We start from the raw sequence: 20,167 nt of genomic DNA, 5'->3' as shown, positions 1-20,167 counted from the left end.
TCTTCAGGAGGAACCACTTGTGACCGAGTGCACATACAGAGTAGGGAAGTCACAGTATTTAAAGATGGACGGAGGTGGTGGAGGTGTTGAAGGCCAGGCTTTTTTCAGCTGAATCCAACTTGGACTGAATTGAGAATTTAACATTATTGATATCCCAGTGATGAGTGCTTAAGCCATTACTTGATTAATTCAATCTGAATTTTTATTGCTGCCATTTTTTTCTTTGTTTTCTAATATCGCAACAAATATTGTAACATGGACTTTTTATGGTGGTAGTACAAAATACGATAATTGTGATACCAGTATACTGCTGCAACCCTATATGGCTGTAGTCTATTAGTGCTGAATATTTTCAGATAAACACTCTTAAAACCCCATAAACCTAATTCATCGAATTCATCTTCTCTTGTTAACCTGAATGCATTTCAGATTATTCATATATGAACCCACTAATCTAAACAAAATCTCTTGATGTTCAGGATGCTACTTCAGTTTTAACTAATTTCTCTTTGAACTTGTTTCAAGTCTGCCATTTGCATATGCATGCTACGTCCATCCATACATATCGACTGATTGGTTATTTAACATCAAAATGCAAACTGTATTCAACTAATTACACATGGGAATTGCTACGTTTTTGATTCCTTTTGAAGGAAACGGTTAGTGTTCGTTTGAAGACCGTGACTCCCCATCACCCCTCATCACACACACACATGCACACGCATAGACTGTGCAGAGTGTGTCCTCAGGTTTGGTGACCCCTGTCGTTGCACAGGAGCACATTCTCAGGCCCCCTACAGACCATGTGAATCTGTGGGACAGGGGGGCTTCGGGTGAAGTGGGAATCGGTAGATATGAGGGAATCACGGAAGTAGGAGGTGGCCTCACATCAAAAGATAGACGGTCTCTCTCTCTCTCTAACTCTCTCACTCTCTCACTCACTCACTCACTCACTCACTCACTCACTCACTCACACACACACACACACACACACACACACACACACACACACACACACACACACATACACAGTCTTACTCTTACTCTCTCCATTTGTGCACATTTTCATTCGAGTGTTTGGTTGGTGTGAATGAGACACATCAAAGCGCAGGCTTCGCTTGTCTTTTCAGTTTTAATTCACACACACGTACATAACACACACACCGCTCTCAGAGGTGTGGTGGTTTAAAACCAGTGGCGGGCAGATGAAAGCGGGAGCCCCTTTTTGCCCTGATGTCATGTCTCTCTCTCACTTTTCTGTATCTGTGTGTCTCTCTATGTCTCTCTCTCTCCACCGAATGCTCTCGCTGGGCAGGTCAAAGTGACCCTCTCTCACTACAGAGAGCCGCAGTACAATCGGTAGACCTTTGAGCTGCGTTTGAATTCCCATTCATCTTTCCCTCTGTCCCTCTTTCTCTTCGTCCCAGAAAGACCCATAAAAGATCAGAGACAAGTAGAGAAAGCAGTTGTTACTGTGTGCTGATAATGGAGGATGTAGTTAGCAGCAGGATTGTTCATAGTTACCTCTTCAATTACGAAAGTATAATTCATGAGAGCTGCAGTAGTTGTTCATTGGTTGAATATGGAAAAAAGTAGTGGTGGTCTACTCTGAAAATGGGGGAAATAAACGGCATTAAAAAGAATGCTACATGGGCTCAGGAAGACTTTGGAAAACCACTGTTAGTTCGTTGCTGCATCTACTATGCAAAGCAAAAGTCATATGTCAACAACATCCAGAAACCCTGTGAAATGGACTGACACAAAGTGGAAAAGTGTGCTGTGGTCTGATGAGTCCACATTTCAGATTGTTTTGGAACTCATTGATATTAAACTGTCACATCTGTAAGGGCCCCCGTTAATGCTAAAAGGTACATACAGTACAAGTTGTGGAGCAACAAATGCTGCCATCCAGACATTTTTCAGACACACTTTTTCAGAGATGAGCCTGCTTATTTCAGCAAGTTAATGCCAGGATGATTTCTACACGTTATAACAGTGCAGCTTGGTAGTAAAAGAGTTCAGGTACTGGACTGGCCTGCCTGGTGATGTATCACAGAGGTAAACATGCTCCTGTCCCATATATATATGTACATATTATAGGCATCGGATTCAGAGTGAGTTCGTATGTACAAAAAACAATCAAGTTATTCAGTTTCAACATGAAATATCTTGTCTTTGTACTGTATTTGGTTGAGTCGAAAAGTTTTTGATAATCATTGCATTCTGTTTTTATTTACATTTTACACAGCATCCCACCTTATTATATGAATAAGCCTATAATAGGCTCATTTTATTTATCTACTTACAATAAGTGGTTACTTGATTAGGATAACCTTCACAGTCTAATGCTGTCCAATTCAACAGCTCTGCCATAATAGCTATTTTTATGAACTCATAACTGTGACCTCAGTAATAAACAAATTTCATCAATACCCGCATGACCATGTCAAAAAACATGAACATCGTAAAATTTCAACAGAACAGTTGTATTAGTGGATTCAAAGACCGTACAGGTGTACCTAATAAAGTGAACACAGAGTGTGTATACTGTATATTTAGTCTACTTGTTGTCTTTGTTGGTTCAGTCCACTTAAATGCTCTCTCTGCTCAATGGTGAGAATTCTCACAGGGTGCTCTCTGTTTGAGGTTGTTTTGCTGCTTCTTGAGGTTTTGGTCAGGATCAGGTCACCATCTGATTTATGCTTGGTTTTACTTTATCCTTTGTCTTCTTCCATATTCCCACATGCATTATCTGCTGAGGCTTTGCTGCTTGCTTTACTGTGCAGAGCACATTATATACTGCCTCAGCTGTGGTAGAAGTGCACGCACCTCTGTGTGTGTGTATGTGTGGGTGTGTTTTCCTCTGGTCCTCATGATATAGAATTTGAGGTTGGGGTTAAAGGTTGTTATTTAGTTTGTGAATGTTCTCATTCTACATACGTATGTGTCTTTGTTCCTCTGGTCCCAACAGCAGCAGACCAACATTGAGGCCGCAGTTGGCCAGAGAGCCGGCCTGGTGGTCAGCTCTTTCCTCGAAGTGACACAGTGTTTCTCTGACTGTTGACCATCCCCTCTGCCTGCTGGCTTCCAACCAGTGCACTGTGGTTTGTTTTGAAAGAGCATCCACCCCAACAACAGCATGAGCTCACTGCTGTAATTAGCCTAAGCTACACATGTGTATTTGATCATAGGTTCTTCAAAAAGATAAGACGTTGTTGTCTTTTTTTTTTTTACAATCTTATTCAGAAGCAATAATTTCATTCAAAGGAAAAACTTTTTTATAGTTTAAACTTTGGAAAGTGGTGAAAAGGGATGCTGATAATTTAGAGATTAGTGCCACGTTCTGCACACTGCTCCTCAAGAACGTGTTTCAGTGATACAGAAAAAAAATGGCTGAAATGATTGCAATCGGAAGAGCCAGACCACATCTGGAGGTGACTCACACTGTGATGTCTGAGTTTGTACAGTTAAGTCTCATTCTTAAGAAAAATACTTAAGGCCACCTAACTTGAGCTGGAAAGTAATTACAGATCATAAAGCAGCAGAGCATATTTGGGCAGCATAGTGGCTTAGTGGTTAGGAGGAAGGTCCTGGGTTCGAATCCCGGGTAGGATAGGGCCTTCCTGTGTGGAGTCTGAATCTTCTCCCTTTGTTTGCATGGGCTCCACTTTCCCCTGCCATTATGTTATGTTATGTTAATTCCAGTGCCCTTGACCAAAGTACTGGCTCAAAACTGGACCTGGTGCTGCACAGTGTCCCCCCACACTGAAGGTGGATCAGATGTAGAGAACAAATTTCTCTACGTGGATCAATAGAGTGCTGCAGGGGTGGTGTATTTTTGTGAGCCAACTAGGAAGTTAGTGTCACTCTGGTTCTCTCGACACAAAGCCAAAGTGATTTTTCCATTGGATTTTGTATTGCAGAACAACAGTAGTGTAGTAGTGCAGAAAATAAGCTCTGCGGCGTTTATGAAACTGACACTTTTTGTTCACCCATTTTTATGATTTTTCGGAGCCTCTACCCAAAATAAACTATTCAAAAGAATCTTTTGACTTCAAGGCAAGAGAACTAGAAGTGCTAATATGCTAATTCATATCCAGGTCTTAGGACTCATTCCTTCAGCAGTCTGTAGGGATACCTTTAACTTAACTTACCATCATGCATCATTAACTTGCGAGGCAAAATTACAAAATTGAGAGAATCTGTCTTGCCAGGCTTCAAATGTGCCTGTGGCTGAACCACAGTGGTTTGGATCGTTTGGTGTCCTGTGAGGAACTATTAGCAGCTATGGGCGAGGTTTAGGTGTGACAGCATCAGTTATATTGGAATTTCAGATGATTTCTTCATTGAAAGGAGAGAAAGGAATGGCACTGAAGGCTTTTCTCGATGGAAAAGTTGTTTTTGCTCTTCTCCCCGACTGGCTTCAGCAAGAGTTTGACTGTGTGTTATGATTCGTTGATCTGATTAGGTGAAATTAGCCCATGAGAGACAGTGATGTTGGATACTAAGTATTTTTTGACAGTACTTGCCCTTTTCCAAACAGTTTCCGAGGATCACTCCCAGGATGGTTTTGTATAAAAACTCAGGTTATCTGCATTGAACAGCACAATACTGTCATAACCATTAAAATGAAGGGCCAAAACTATGAAAATAAGATCCAAGGAATCATCATATCATTAAGGTTTTGGATTACTTGTTGTACAAGTCATGCAAAACAAAGATGTCTCCATTTTTCACTTTGCCTGACATTTTATTTACTAAAGGATTAATCAGTGATCTAAAAATAAATCAACAGCTTAATTGATTATTAAAATCATTGTTGGTTCTAACCCTCATTCAGTCCATCATGTGTGGCTGCCCGGTGCTCCAACATGAGCTTTTTATTCTGTCTTTTGGTCAGATAAAACTCTAGCTCTCAGCACTGATTAGACCATTGTCTGTCTTTTTCAAACGTCAGATTCTTGTCTATGATAGAAAAGTGGCTGGACTAACTTCTCTTTATTGTCTGCCTTCATCCGTCCTTGTTTGATCTTACTCTTCTCTTTCATGCAATTCCTTCTTCCTCTCATCTCTCGATAGCTTTTTACTCATTCATTTTTTTTCCTATTTCCCCTTTTTCAGACTGTGTTGTTTCTTGTGTTGAAGCACGACTGACAAACAGGCTGACACACGTCTCTCTTCCCCTGTCGTTCTTTTTTCTTTTTTTTTTTCTGTAGCTTTCCGTGCGTCTGTTTTCCAAAACCTAGATAACCATCTTCCTTTTATTTTCTTCTCTACCTCTCTTCATTTGCTGAAGAGCAAATGTTTTTTTCCAGGCCCCATGTCCTCCAAGATTGTGTGGATAAGGGACACCTGTCGCAGCACTGTGGCGTTTGTGTGTGTGCGCGTGTGTGTGTGTGTGTGTGTGTGTGTGTGTGTGTGTGTGTGTGTGTGAGTGTGAGTGATCATAAACCAGGTCCGGGTGTTTGGGTGAAGAATGAACTTTAAAGAGTTTGGAAGACAAAGCAGTCAGTGGAGCAGTTCTCAGGCTGAATAGACCTGAGGATCTGTTGGTCTTTTAGGTCTACAAAACACTTTCTTACTGAAGTCCGCTGTGTTGTGACTACTGGGAAGAACCCAGACTCTGTTGTCTGAGGGATTACTTTAAATGAATTTGGCAGGAAGTTTTTGGCAAACATGGATGTTAATATTAGAAAATGCAGTAAACAAGAAGATAAAAAGCAATTTCACCTGCAAATAAAATATTGCTCACAGTTTGGGACGTACTGAGACAGACACTTCCGTTTCGAGGTTTTACCTAGAACTCTTTGCTTCTGAAGAACGCTCTTTCAAAGAAATGCTCCATCAAGTGTTTTTTGCATTGTATTCCCTTAAGTACCCTTTTCATTCAAAGAACCCTTTTTGGAAGAAAGAGTACGATAATAGGGCCTAAAAGGGTTCTTGGTTGAACCTTCCAAATGGTTTTTAGGTACAACCTTTAAATTTAGGGTGTGTTCTAGATTAAACCACTGGAATATAAAAGAGTTTGTGGTAGAACTCTCAAGGAGGATTCTTGTTAGCACCCTTAGAAGGTGGAAAGGACAGAACCTCTCATTGAGGGTTCTGGGTGCACCTTTTCACAGATGGTTCGAGGTATAACCCTCCCCAGCACTATGAAATTGCCCATCATTTATGCACCGACTCCTGAATAACACCAAATTTAGTTTTGCGGATGGAGACCTGAGACATAAAAATAGAACATTTAACCAGAACTTGAACCACAAAAATGCAGCATGCAAAGACTTAAATATAGTTTAGTCACCCAAACTAAAATTGGTGACCAAGTAACAAAAGTGTTTATGGCTGTTCCTAAAGGCCACGCTTGAAGGTGGGGTGAAAAACAGTCATAAAAAGGAGGTGATGTTTTAATATGGAGATACACTCAGACAGCCTCTCCTGGAAGACATTTAAAGCCATGCACTTTTTCACACATTAAACGTGTTACTGTCACTTTCTGTCATGCTCACACTTAATTTTCTCACAGTTTGGTTTGGTCTACCATATTAGTCTAGAACTGGCAGTAATGCGCCCCATTTGACATTATTATGAGCCATTTGTTGAATAAGGACAGGCAGACAAGAGCAGCTCTTTCAGCAAGAGTCTTGCTTTTTATCATTCTGTTCGTTTTATAGTTTGTGCTACATACATCAGTGCTTCACATAACTAATGTGCTGCTGCAGTTGGTTAAAATAAACTTAACTTAGAAAAAAAGAAAAATGTTTTGTATCTTCCTATTTACTAATGATTAATACATAATTTTTAACATGTTCAACTATCGGATAAAAAATTACAATTCTTACTTTTTGTGTTTACAAAAAGGTTTGTGTAACAAATGAGAAAACAGAGTTTTAAAGAGAAGTTGACACCTCTTCACATCTCCCCATACTGAGCCAATCACTGCATAAAGTGGGTGCAAGTGTTCAAGGATCTGTTTACATCTTGTATGAACATGCGTTTGAGTGATCTGATCGATCACAAGTGGACGCTCCATCAGTCTGTCAGCTCACACCTGGCATTAGAATGGGTCTCACATCTGCCTCGAGAGACCACCTGTAATCCTTACTTCCCTGCTCATTTAAAAATTTAGAGTATATAAAACAAACGCATACATAATCTCCATCTGAAAAGACCAAATGGATTGTTTTAATTGGTGGGAGGAAGTGGGAAGAAATTAAAAGTAGTAGAAGAAGAATTTTGCAAAGACCTGGTCGTGTGGGCATAATTAAAACAATACAGACAGGGTCTACTTTGCTTGGCATGTTGCAGGCAAACCAAATCACTAAACCAAGATGCAGTTTCATTGTGAGCAAGTAGTAAAAGTTTATAATCTCGATTTTTTTATGATGAGCGATAAGAGGACACTGTTGTGGTGAATGTGGGGGCTTAACGTTTTGATTTTTGTTCATGTTCAGTTCAGCAGTTCTTTTCTTATATGATGGGTATGTTTTTTATCACAACTTCAATGCTTCAAAATAAGTTGGAAATTGATCAGAAGAAACACTTCCATTTGATGATCTGTCTACAGTTCTCTAATCAGTGCAATAAAAACAGTGTCACATTTTTTTTTGTCCACTTTTTATGGGTCATGATACCTAATTGGGGTCAGAATTCCATTTAAGCTTAGACCATCTTGTTTGCTATCGTCAGGTTTGCTTGACTGGATTAGTGTGGTATTTAGTGCATGGCAATAAACTGACACATATTAACACCAAGTTATTTGCTCACAGCCTTTGTGATCTCCTGATCTTTGCTCTTAACTTCTGTCTTCAGCACACAGTTAACACCAAAAGCTGACTTGTGCAACATTTTAGGGCTGATTAGTCAGTTAGGGCACATAAATGGACACATAGAGTGGTTCATACGGTTCTCTTTCATCAGGGTGTCCAATAAGTCAGACATAATATGCACTTGTCCCACATAAAGATAATAGATTACTGTATTGTTGGTTTGAATCCTACTTGTGTTACACCCCAGACTATCATATCTTCTCTTATACTGTATGAGTTTATTAATAAAGTGTAAACACACACACACACATATACTTACCTGGGGACTTTCTCTGCAGGGTGTCAGCGTCCAGTCGGTCTGTCCAGAGGGAAGGCAAAGGTCTGCTACTACAGCGGCTGGTACTACTGCCAGAGCTGCCATCAGGACAACTCCTTCCTCATCCCAGCACGCCTGCTGCACAACTGGGATACCAGCAAGCACAAGGTGGGGAAGCACACACACACAACCAAAAGTAAATACCCACCATCAAACGTACTCACTGAAGTGTGAAATGATGCAGTATATGAGTGATAGAAATTTCGTCATCATGCGGTATACGCAAAGACTCCATGCTTACATCCGTGTACCCTCAATTTGTTGTGATCATGCAGACTTGTCCACACTAATCTACTGCATATGTATGGTACACATCCTCCAGCAGACTCCAGAAAGTAGTATAAACAGAACTAATAGGTGTCCTCCAAATCCTCCAAGCATTATAATCTTAGATCTAATATTCAGACTGTACTTCCTGGATCATATATAACACACGTCCAACAACGCAGCCCCTTATGTTGTTTTCAGTTGGAACACCCACTTCACAAATCAAGTGATGTTTTTCTTGATTTTTGTGCAGATTACTACTGATGAGAAGAAATATCTTGAGATTTCAATTATGTTTCCACCTATTTGCTTTCTTGCGGGGAGTTAGAGAATTGATATCACTCTCATTTCTGTCTGCTAAACATGAAACTACAAGCAGAGGACATCAGTTTATCTTAGCATAAAGACTGGAAGTGGGGAAAATGCTTGCCTGGCTCTGTCCAAGAGATAAAAAAAATCTTCCTACAAACCGTAGGGTTCTTTGCCCTGCATCATTCATTATAATCATGTAATATGCAACAGTTGGTGCAATGATCCTGATGTAAATTCTGATGTTCTCCTCCAGGTGTCTAAACAGGCCAAGGAGTTCTTGGAGTTTGTGTATGAGGAGCCGCTGCTGGACGTCCAGCAGCTCAACCCCTGTCTGTACGAGCACTGTGAGCCTCTCAGCACTGTGCTGCGTCTCCGTCAGCAGCTCCAGTCACTGCGGGCCTACCTGTTCAGCTGCCGAGCAACCGTTGCTGAGGACCTCAGACGAAGGTGGGTTGGTGGTCACATCTGTTGTGGTGGCAGCGCGGTTTTTCTGTAATCTCTACCTTTATTTGAAAAGTGCTTCTTAAATTAGAGCACTGTTTCTGAGCCTCTTCTGGCTTGTGTTCCTGTAAAATGAGACAATTTCTACTTGAAAACCATCATTACAGGTTGCATGTCTGAGGGCCGTGAGAAAGCCAACCTCATTTACCCTTGTTCTGCAGTATTTAAATAATTTTGACAGACCCACAGGAGTCAAAAACATTTTGTAGTTCATGAGAAATAAAGTTTGAACAAATAACATTATTTATATGGCACGTATACATTTTATTATGCTTGCCTGTAACACAATTCCTCAGATAAATGCTGGAACCCCTACCCACTATAACTGAGTACAACTGTATACATAAATATACAAGTCCAATATTACAGTAGAACAAAAATACACATTTTACACTTTACAAAAGTGTCTGGTGAAGAGATTTGATGATACTTATTCACCTGTACAGAGGTTTGTAAGGAAGTGAAAGCTGAGATAAATACTGAATAACAATTATCAGTAAAATTTTAACCCTCTAGACCCCATAGCGGTCTGGAGTACCTGTCTTAAATTTCACCATAGCATCTGGGAGCACCCTTCATTCTGAAATCCTTCCCAGTATATTAAGACAGAGAAAAAATCCCGAGCTTTGTGTTGTAGATAGTTTGAGTTGTTATCAAAAACTGGAAGCACAAATATACATTGTAGCATTAAAATCTGTGATTTTTGTCTTGTAAATCTAAAAAAGAGAGCATCCCTGTGAGAGAAATCCAGACCCACTGTCCATTGTGGACAGTAACCAAGACAAATTTCAAAATTCCAAATTTTTTTTTTCTCTAAATCACTCCAAATAATCGCCATCAGTAAACGGACAACACCGACATGGAAAACAACGAAGGCATTGGAAGGTTTTTGCTGGAAATCACCTCACATTATAACCATCGGTAAACAGATGGAGGCTGTTTCCTTGGGGGGAAGTGTGACGAAGAGTTAGTACTTTTCAACATATAAATTTGGGGATTTTTCCTCTTATTAGTTGCCTAAAACACTACCTACTACTACATTAGTGTTGTTTATTCTTACAACATAGTTGTGTGGGTTGGAAATGTGGGAGGATTTTCAGTGAATTGCAGCAACATTTTAGAAATCTACTGACGTCTAGAGAGTTAAAATCTATTGTTAAACAAACAGGTAATCTGCTAGGAAATTGTGTGTGATGTGGTTGTATCCTTTAGTTCTACTTAATATTTTGATCATCAGAGATGAACTGCGTCTGTTTGTTGAAGGCAGGTCAGAAGATTATTATTATAGACAAACAGACTGCATTAATAATCCTCTTTTTGTCATTGAGTGGCAGTATTAGTTTATGTAGAGCTTCTGTAATAGACAAAATGTTACAAAATAAGAATAATAAACATCCCAATATGGCCTTAAGATGTTTTAACTAGTAGGGGAGAGGTTCAGTGTAATTAGGAACTTGTTCAGAGCCAGCCAGGAAGAGTTGCCTGTTTGTCTGCATATTTAAAATTCACTTAATTCATGCTAAAGGACAACAAAATTGTCTGTATGGTTAGGTAATATTAGAAATCCATAAAACATCTGTTTTTTTGGTACTTTGAGTGAACTGACCCTAAGAACAGGCTCCTTTGACAGTAAACAAGGGGATATCCAGCAATTTCAAAGTTATTTTCTGTGCACAGATATTCTTTTTATGTTCAACATTAGCAGCCAGAGTCACACTGACTGATACACTAAAATATTTGTTATGATCCTCTGTTGATGACCAGACATTTGATTACACAGACTGTTTACATCTCCTCATATGATCTGTGTGTTTACACGTGTATGTCTGAGTGCTCGCATGTATATCGCCATAACTTTTATCTGCATGCATTCCTGTGTGTATATGTGCTGCATATACATAAAAGATGTGTGACTGTGTGTATATGTTCGTGTGTGATGGTCAGGGGGGGATGACTGTTTATCTGAGTGGGGTCCCATACTGAAAGCCTTGTCTGTGAGCTGATTGATGCTCCACGCCCTGGTTCAGGTCACTAATACACTCTGCATGTCGAAAGGAGAATTATCCACCTCAGCAGACAGACCGGAGTCCAATTAATATTCAGTCAGGATAATTTGCAAAATATTTTCTCATTTACCAGTAACACTGTGTAGCCATGGAAATCATTTTTGTTTTTTAGAGATTTGTTCTTTGTTAGAATCTAGTTCCAAAGAAGTGTTTACAGTGAAGTCTGGATTATCCAGAGTAACAAGGATGTTGTTGAATTTTTTTGCATGTTTTTGAACACTAGCACCACAGACACTTCTGCAGCACTAAGGTGGCAGCAGGAATCTCAAAGAGATCTGTCTCTGTATTTGGGTTGAACCAATAATGTGCTTTCTGTGTATGTTTAATACACTGCACAATTATGACAAGTAAGGGTGTTATTATTTCACTTTTTTGACAAGCAGAGTCTACATTAGAGACAAAGACAAAATGTTGATGGCTGCTTATGTCAAATGCGAGCCATACTAGTATTAGCCTTGGTACCCTGGGTAGGTAATGACAAAAAAACAAAACAAATCTGAGGCACAATAATGTCACAATAAAAAGACTGTGATATGATTAGGGCTGTGGTCGACCAAAGAAAATCTTGGTTAACTAAAAATTCTACCTACTCTTCAACCAATTGATTGGTCGATGTGGAAAAAAATGCATGTTATAGCCAATGCAAGGTTGCCAATATATTGCCTATATATTTCCCCTCAGCATCCAACCTACTTCTCTTGGTTAGTTAGCTTAACACAGTTTCTCTTGGCTGTCCTTCAGTTTTACAACACTTGTCCAACATCACCGCAGCCTGTGTAGCCACATTAGCAACACACCAAATTACACAGAATATCCTGCAGAATAAACAATAAAACATGGCAAAACTTAGACCTTTCAAGTTTGAGATTACTAGCTGTGGGCGCTTGATAGGAAAGCTCTCCGATGGAGTAAAATCCACATACACGTTGTCAACAAAAATAAACTTTTTATCCCCTCATGTCTTCTGTCCTCTGAGGCTGGGGGCCGATGGTGTCAGTTATTTTTGAGAAGCACTTATATCCTTATTAAAGGAACACCAGCAACTATCCAATCAATGAGAATTTGGTCAGACAAGGGCTTAGGGGACCAATCAACCAACCAACCACAAGGTGTCAGCCCTAGATACAATATTTATTGTAATAACATTATTACAATATAAAGAGAAAAAGAAAAATGATGAAATGTCTGTTTGTCTCTTCTTAACCTAAAGCGCTTCTGCTTTCTTTCTTTACAAAAGAAAATAAAGGTAGCCAGCCATGACCTAATATGTGCAAAAAATAAATTGTCTGTAGCAATGAATCATGCATGCATAACTGCAAAACAAAAACAATGCCACAGCCAATAGTAGTCCTTTTATAAAATCAAACAAAAATAATAATTAACAATGTAATATTATAGTAGTTATCACAGTAACATTTTTATTGTTATATTTGATATCTTTTTACATCTCTATTAACGATGTTGACAAGTGTTTGTATGGCAGTATGCAGAAGAAAAGGCAAATATGTCTATGTATAGTGTGATTCAGACCTTGTATTCCCCTCTAACTTGCCTAATATTTACTGTCCCTCACCTCTGTTAACTAACTGTTGACAGGAAAGGTGACAAAAATGCTGCAAAATATTAAAATGAAAGACCCTCTGAAGCTTAATGTTAAGGACAACAACAATAATGAATGAATAATGAAGAAATATATATGTTTCCTGCTGCTATGGACTTTCTCTCAGCCATGTTTTTATGATTACGGAAAATTAAAGTTTGGAAAATGTTCAGATGCAGAATTCCACACACAGATCATCAACGAATGTCAACATGAGATGCTAAAACTGCAAAATCTGACCCGTAAAACTGCCATTGTTTTTGGTCCTCATGAAGAGTTTTACAGTCACACTATTAAAATGTTTTTTTTTCTCAGGTTTGCCAAGTAGCGTCAAGCCAAAACTACTGGTATTTATCGGCCTTAAGAAAACCATATTAGTCACACTCAGAGACGAGCAGCATCATGGCGTTCTGTGTTTACTTCTGTCCCATTAGCTAGTGCCGGCTAGTGCCCCGCCACTTCCAAACAATGCAGGATTGATGAGGGCCATGGCGCTAAAACCTTCCCCTAGTCATCAGTCTACTTCAGGGGGATCTGAAGAGAGATGTCTGTTGCATACAGGCAGAGAGCCATGGATACACAGTCGCACACACAACCACATGATGCACTAAAGGCTGTAAGTCAGAGAGCGCTGTGTTTTGGCCCTGTGCAGCAGCTCTTAGGCGCTTACAGAAGGTTACATCTTTGACAGCATATAGCAGAGGAATCTTTGACCTGCTTAATGTGCAGTAAAGGCTGTGTGTTGTTTTATTATGGAAGTTCAGTCAAGGTGTGAGTTGGTCTCAGTAAATAAACCTCACAGGTAACTGTGTTTGTGGCAGTTGAGGCTTTCCTGATTAGGCTCGGGTATTTTTTGGGTTTGATCCAATACCAATGCTAAAATGATGCTACTGCTAAAATGCTGTCTGTGCCTTAACAGTGTCTTAATCAATAACAGTAAATTAACTGTTATCTGTTGAACGTTTACTCAAATATACATAAAACTCATTACAAATACACTTATAATAATTATTTTACCACATTTTTTTCATGTCCTGCCTGGTGTTTGAATCCTTTCAAGTAAAACACAGCAACACTGTTGAGAGTTTAGCTCGACATTTTGACCATGTTTAAGGTAGCTACTCGCTAATGGAAGGCCAACTGCTGCTACAGCCATGTAGAAGTGTTGCTGTAATGTTGACAGTTTGATGAAGCGTCTGTCACATCTGCACCAAAGGGCAGCTTTTTCAGTCGACAGCTCAGGTGTATGGCATTGAAATGAGGCACCACAGTGTACCTTTTGATTTGGCCTGGTAGGTACCGGATGTACCCAATGACAGTTCTGATGTCCATATCCTGTTGACAGAACCTCATTTTCAGTGTTACACAGATGGAGAATGTGTACTGGCAGTTTCAAGAATAAGAACTGTATACACACAGGACATACAAATGAATTGACTTTATACTACCCGTTGCTACGCCTGTCAAGCTTGCATTCAAGCACAGTACATAATGTTTACAGTGATGCTTGTGGCAGATTTACCAATTAATCTATAGGTCCGATGGTCATGTCATGCGCCCAACAAAGACAGTAACGCCACAGGCAACGGTGCACACACACACACGTTAGCACGTCATTGACATTAAAGAGATAGACTCTAAGAACCAGATAAAGAGAGCAACAGCCTACAAGGAGACAGAATCAGCTGAGTTGCTGAAGGTGTTGCCAAACAAGGGGTAAATTTCTAGCCCTCTGGGCCATCGTTGGCTAGCAGCACTGTTCAAGAACACCTCCAGTTCTCATTGAACAATAAACAACCTGTTTTGACTGCATCACCCCAAACATTCTCTTATCCCAACTCACTAAACTTCTGCTACTTATGTTTTTTCTCATTGTAAACCATTACTACAACAAACTGCCTGGCTGTAACCTGGGGTACTTTTTGAGAAAATGTTGAAGTTATTTAATTGCTAGGGTTTTCTTGTGAACATACAATTCAATTTCCCTCTACAGAAAACTAAAAAATAGTTTGTGCAAACTTTTGGTCTGACATTTAAAAAATTGGATTTGGAATCAGCTAAGAAACTTTCCGTCGGTGAATGTCTAGTTGCTTGTGTTTGGTGGGTTGTGAAGACGTACTGTGTAAGTGGTAGAAGAAGCTGTGGTCGTATCCACCTGAAGTATGTAAATGAGACAAATCGTTAAAACGTTAATACGGCAAACTTAAAGCCTCCAAAAAGTTCTATCAACACTTGTTGACACTGTGTAAACATAAATTGATCGTTATAAGTTTGACAAAGATAAGATTTATTGCAGAGATATTGTTTTGGTTTGCATTAGATTGTAATGTGTTTGTCCACCTCCGAAACACACACACACTCATACATATTTGTAGGGCTTCCTACATCTGCTGGTTCACACACACTCACTCAGGTCAGACCCTCCTTCTGTACACGGTCAGAGTCACTGAACGATAACAGACTTTTAACAAAAGGTGTGTCTGCTCGGCTGGATAGAGCTCTGAGGACAGTGAAATAAAATACAGACTGAAGTACTATCAGGTCTTAGACAAATATTGTCAGTTGTGGCATACATGCTCTGATCTGTGTATCTTCTGTTAGTAATCTAATCCTAAAATGTGTTAGACCTCAAGCACTTTTATCAAGATTAGCACACACTTGAAGGGTGTGTTCATCTGGGCACCGACTACACAGTCAACAAGGAGCCAGTGTGTGTTTGATTATTGTGTGTGTTTGATTATTGGAGCCGAGTGAATACTGAGGTGGTAACCACTGGTAACGTACCAAACAGAGTAGTTTATCAGCGGTGCCTATCACCATGAGGTGCCTGGATCTCTCTCTCTCTCTCTCTCTCTCTCTCACACACACACACACACACACACACACACACACACATACACATACACATACACATACACATACACATACATGTACTTGTGTTTGGGTGACACTCATCACAGCTTAGACAGGATTTAACATGGTGCCATCCATCTTAGTGGTCTGAGAGGATGACACACACACACACACACACACACACACACACACAGACACACACACAGACACACACACACACACACACACACACACACACACACACACACACACACACACACACACACACACACACACACACAGATATACTTCACCCCTGTCTGTGTTTTTGCACATAATAGACAATGGAATGCTCCTGACTCTAGATTAATATCACTACTTTGTTTAGCACCATGCACAGAAAGGCCGATAGTTAAACATTAAATCAGGGTATTACTCATATTTAACTACAGTATGTGATGATTGTTCCATATTTATATGTTTGCACGACCAAGACTTGTATTTAAAACTGCTCTGTACAGTGGGTAGGAGCCAGTTTCTCTTACAAAAGGCGGCAGAATATCAGTTTCAACTTGCTTTCAGTTTGTGTGTGATCGGTCAGATTTACTGAAGCAGTCAGTCAACTAGCTCAGAAAGCTAATGACCTTTTGTTTCATGAAGAAGAAGAAATTAACTTCACACCAATGTCCGTGACTGCACACAGGAACGCACGCAGTGGCCATCTCAGGGCCCCCAGACAGTGTTGTCTAAAAGTTATTTGTAGTTTTTGTCATTGTTGTTCTCATGGTCGTCGTAGTCATTTTGACCGACAGGGTCGGAGAATAATCTATAATTACTGTTTTTCTTTTTTAAATGATAAAGAGACACAGCCTATTTTTTAGCACTCAATTTTCAAACACAGCTTGATCACAATAACTTTTAATATACAGAGCAAACATAAAGATTATGCATTTATAAGGGCATGGAGAGAAAAGATGAACGGAGACACCGATATTCATGATGTACTGATAACCCTCAGTGTTTTAATCTGCTAAAATGATGAACAGCTTTCAGATTTTTCTTTCGAATAAATAAATAAATAAATAAATAAATACACAAATAAATAAATGTCCTAAAGCACTCCTGGAAATAAAGGAGTTCCTACACTAGCTGTAATATATTTTATATACTTTTTATTGCACCATTGCATTTTTTATTTTAATGTATTTAATGAAACCAGTGCACATCCTTAGATGCTAAATTGAAGTTATTATTCATTGAACTTTATCTAATCAGCACAACTAAAATCTTACAAGCTGTTAATGTTTTTTTGCCTGTTGGTTTCCAAATACATTTCCTGCCTTGGTGGGACAGTAAAGTTTATTCTATTCTATTGTATTTTGTTCATCATAGCTTTGAAGTGTCATAGTTTAGTTCCACTGTGTACTGAATATTATATAGGGGAACAATGACAATAAAAATTATTTTGACTGTTGTAGGATGATGTGTTATGTCATTTAAGAAAATATGCTGAATATACTGACAGGCTTCTCTTATCTATAGTCACTGTTAAAAAGTTGAAATTTAAACTGATCTCCTTTTTTTATGAAAAGTTTAACACTGGAGTATCTCCTCAGCATCTCACCACTGATTGGTGAATCACATGACCTGCTTCACAGAATAATGCATGAACATGTGTTCTTGTGTGTCTTTTCGCAGGATCTTCCCCAGGGAATACCTGCTACAGCACATCCACCTGTACTCCATGGCTGACCTGCAGCAGGTAAACACACAGACACACATACTTGGAATAGTGACGCCACTCACATGTCTAACAGGAACTACAACTAAACTAATGTAGAAAACCAGTGGGGCTTTCCCTTTTAGCTGCGCCAACTCAAACCACGCCGTGCTCATTTGCATTTCCGTTGCCAGCAAGAGTCGTGCCCAAGGTGGACCTTCAGACCTTCCAGAAAAGAAAAATTTGTGGGTCTAGTGGGTGTCATGTTTCAATCACTGCCGATTGCAGCTGGAGCTAATAAATACTCGTGACTACTACAGTCATCTGGCCCAGGAGTGAATGTTGATTGTACCCTTTCCTATTGAAGTCAAATGCCAGATGTTAGTGGGTTTTTTGTGCGTAAAAGAGGGTTTAGCTAATTTACCTGACCAGCTTGCAAATGTCTGCCAGCCGTACGGCACTGTTGTTGTCTAGAAGCTGTTAAAAAAACATAAGTGAGCCACATCATTGCAATGGTGACATGTTCCCTTATTACTGTGAACACACACTCTGTCTTGTTGACCAAATACTCAATACTGCACTAAATGTGTATTAATCTGCCACTGAAAACAGTCTCTAAAACTGTAATGTTATGTCTTTAGTATGAACCAATAGGCTTGATGCTAAAAACCACAGAAAGAAAATACTGACAGAGTTGGTCTTTTTATTGGACTTGTTGAAAACAGGAAAAACACTAAATAATGCTCACCTTATCTATTAAATAAACATAACCTTTCCTTTTGTTTCTTTGGCAAAAGTCCATGTCATAACAGTGATAAGAGAGGGTAATACCCTCTAATAGCCCTATTTAGAACAGGGTTAACTCTTTCAAGTGTCTTGATCCAGGAAAACAATGGTCTCAGTGGAAAGAATTCATATCTAACGTTGCAGAAACCTTTAACTTTGCCTTGGCTATTATTTTTCAATATCAAGACACCTCATTGTGCGTTATCGCCCATTTTATCAGCAGACGTTCTTATCAAATTGCAAACTGTCATATCTCTACTAGTGTGCCTGCCCAACTCTCTTTTAACTGTAGCTATGCAGAGGATTTATTTGGGGGACTTTAAATGTGTTCAATTTAAAATGAAAGTCGAGATCATAAACTAAGGAAACACACCCTGTCCTTTCTGTGGTTTTGTATCTAGTTGTTGAACTGAGCTGGGGGTCAGAGGAAAGCAAATGACTGAAAAGTTCTTTTGTTTGTCATTATGTTCATTATGTTGTACCCTGCCCCATTTTTTTTCTTTCACCCCTCCCTGACTCAGAGCTCGGCCGCAGACTCTCACGGTGAAAGAGGCTGGACCCCCTCCTCCTCCTCCACCTCCTCCTCCTCCTCCTCCTCCTCCTCCTGCTCCTCCACTCCCACACTCTGTGTCTCTCTGCTTCACTAATTGGTCACATTCAGAATCAACAGGCAGAAAAACAAAGCGTGACATCCCTCCATTCTTCCTAACATCCCCTTGGCCTCACACACGCTCACTACACATGTGTGTTGTGTGTGTGTGTGTGTGTGTGTGTGTGTGTGTGTGTGTGTGTGTGTGTGTGTGTGTGTGTTCTTCACTCTCTCTTTCCCTGCTAAACTCTGTGATTTACTCATAAACCCCAAACTGGTGATTTGGTACAAATTTAACAATACGTATCTTTGGTAGTTGTCACAAACCGGCTCAATGCATGTGACAAGTAGGGGCTCGTCCGGCAGAAGGGTGTAACAGTCTGCAAGGCTCCCTCTTCTTTTCTCTGTCCTTCTCCTCCTCCTCCCCCTCCAGCTTCCCCCTCTCTCTCCCCCCTCTCGGAGATTCTCAAGCACTCTGCCTCTTAATTGGTTTTCCATATTAAGAAGCTTGTTTCTTTTGATTCACCTCCTGAATAAAATGACGCTCTTAATCAACATGGCTTTTTTTGTTCCAGCTCAGAGGTCAGTGAAGGCTAAACTCCCCTGGCTAAACCCTGGACTGCACTAGTCTATTCACCTCCCGACAAATTGCCTCCACCCATATCCCCCCATTAGGAACCAGTTCATTTAGAGAAAACATATGTGTTTGTCTAAGGACACTCTGCCCTTTTCCTCCACTGGTTTTAAGGATTGTTTCTAGGGTTTTGTGTGAGTGGACTCGGGACTAAAGTAGTAGAAGAGTGAATGTGTGTGTCTCTGTGTGTGTGTCTGTGTCTGTGTGTGTGTGCAGCAGGCTTCCCACAGTGACACCCTGGCATTCCCTGTATGCTAGGCATGCCTCTCCACTCACACTTGTCCAGACACACAGAGGCCTCTTAAGTAAATGTTAAAAGTTCTCAGAAAGATTTTCAGTTTCATCTCATGTCTCTGAGTTTAGGTGGAGTTTCTACCCTTAAACGCACGATACTTAGTTACATAATATACATAGTTTGAACTGTTCTGCACCACACTTGCATCAAACACTTGAGACATCTTATAATTAGTGATAGATTATCTAGCATTTTGTGATAATCGGCACTGGCTGATGCCTGCGCTCACAAAGTCAGTAAATGACAAATGTGTGCAGACACAACTGCAGGCAGCCATGTCAGTGTGGCTGCTGTGGAATGATGGATTTTAGATTTTGGGACAGTCAGACATTATTATTGCAATATACAACTACACAAAAAGTTGTAGAATAATTTTTAATTTTCTATATCAGTGCTATGTACACACTCATTTTCCAATACAAA

General features: G+C 39.8%; 1 protein-coding gene across 2 annotated transcripts in view; it reads left to right on the top strand.

The window, feature by feature from the left end:
• Nucleotides 1–20,167, top strand: part of plekhm3 (pleckstrin homology domain containing, family M, member 3) — a 51,219-nt gene that overhangs the window by 17,703 nt on the left and 13,349 nt on the right. For both annotated transcript variants that reach the window (XM_084724825.1, XM_084724826.1), the window contains exons 4-6: nt 8,105–8,250; nt 8,975–9,168; nt 17,419–17,482. In XM_084724825.1, the coding sequence (XP_084580951.1) occupies nt 8,105–8,250; nt 8,975–9,168; nt 17,419–17,482 (404 nt within the window). The remainder of the gene's footprint in view (nt 1–8,104; nt 8,251–8,974; nt 9,169–17,418; nt 17,483–20,167) is intronic.

This window comes from Lutjanus erythropterus, chromosome 8 (assembly GCF_056507025.1).
Source record: "Lutjanus erythropterus isolate fLutEry1 chromosome 8, fLutEry1.hap2, whole genome shotgun sequence".
In the NCBI taxonomy this organism is placed as follows: domain Eukaryota; kingdom Metazoa; phylum Chordata; class Actinopteri; order Lutjaniformes; family Lutjanidae; genus Lutjanus; species Lutjanus erythropterus.
The sequence above is the reverse complement of the archived record's forward strand: the minus strand, read 5'-3'. Positions and strand labels throughout refer to the sequence as shown.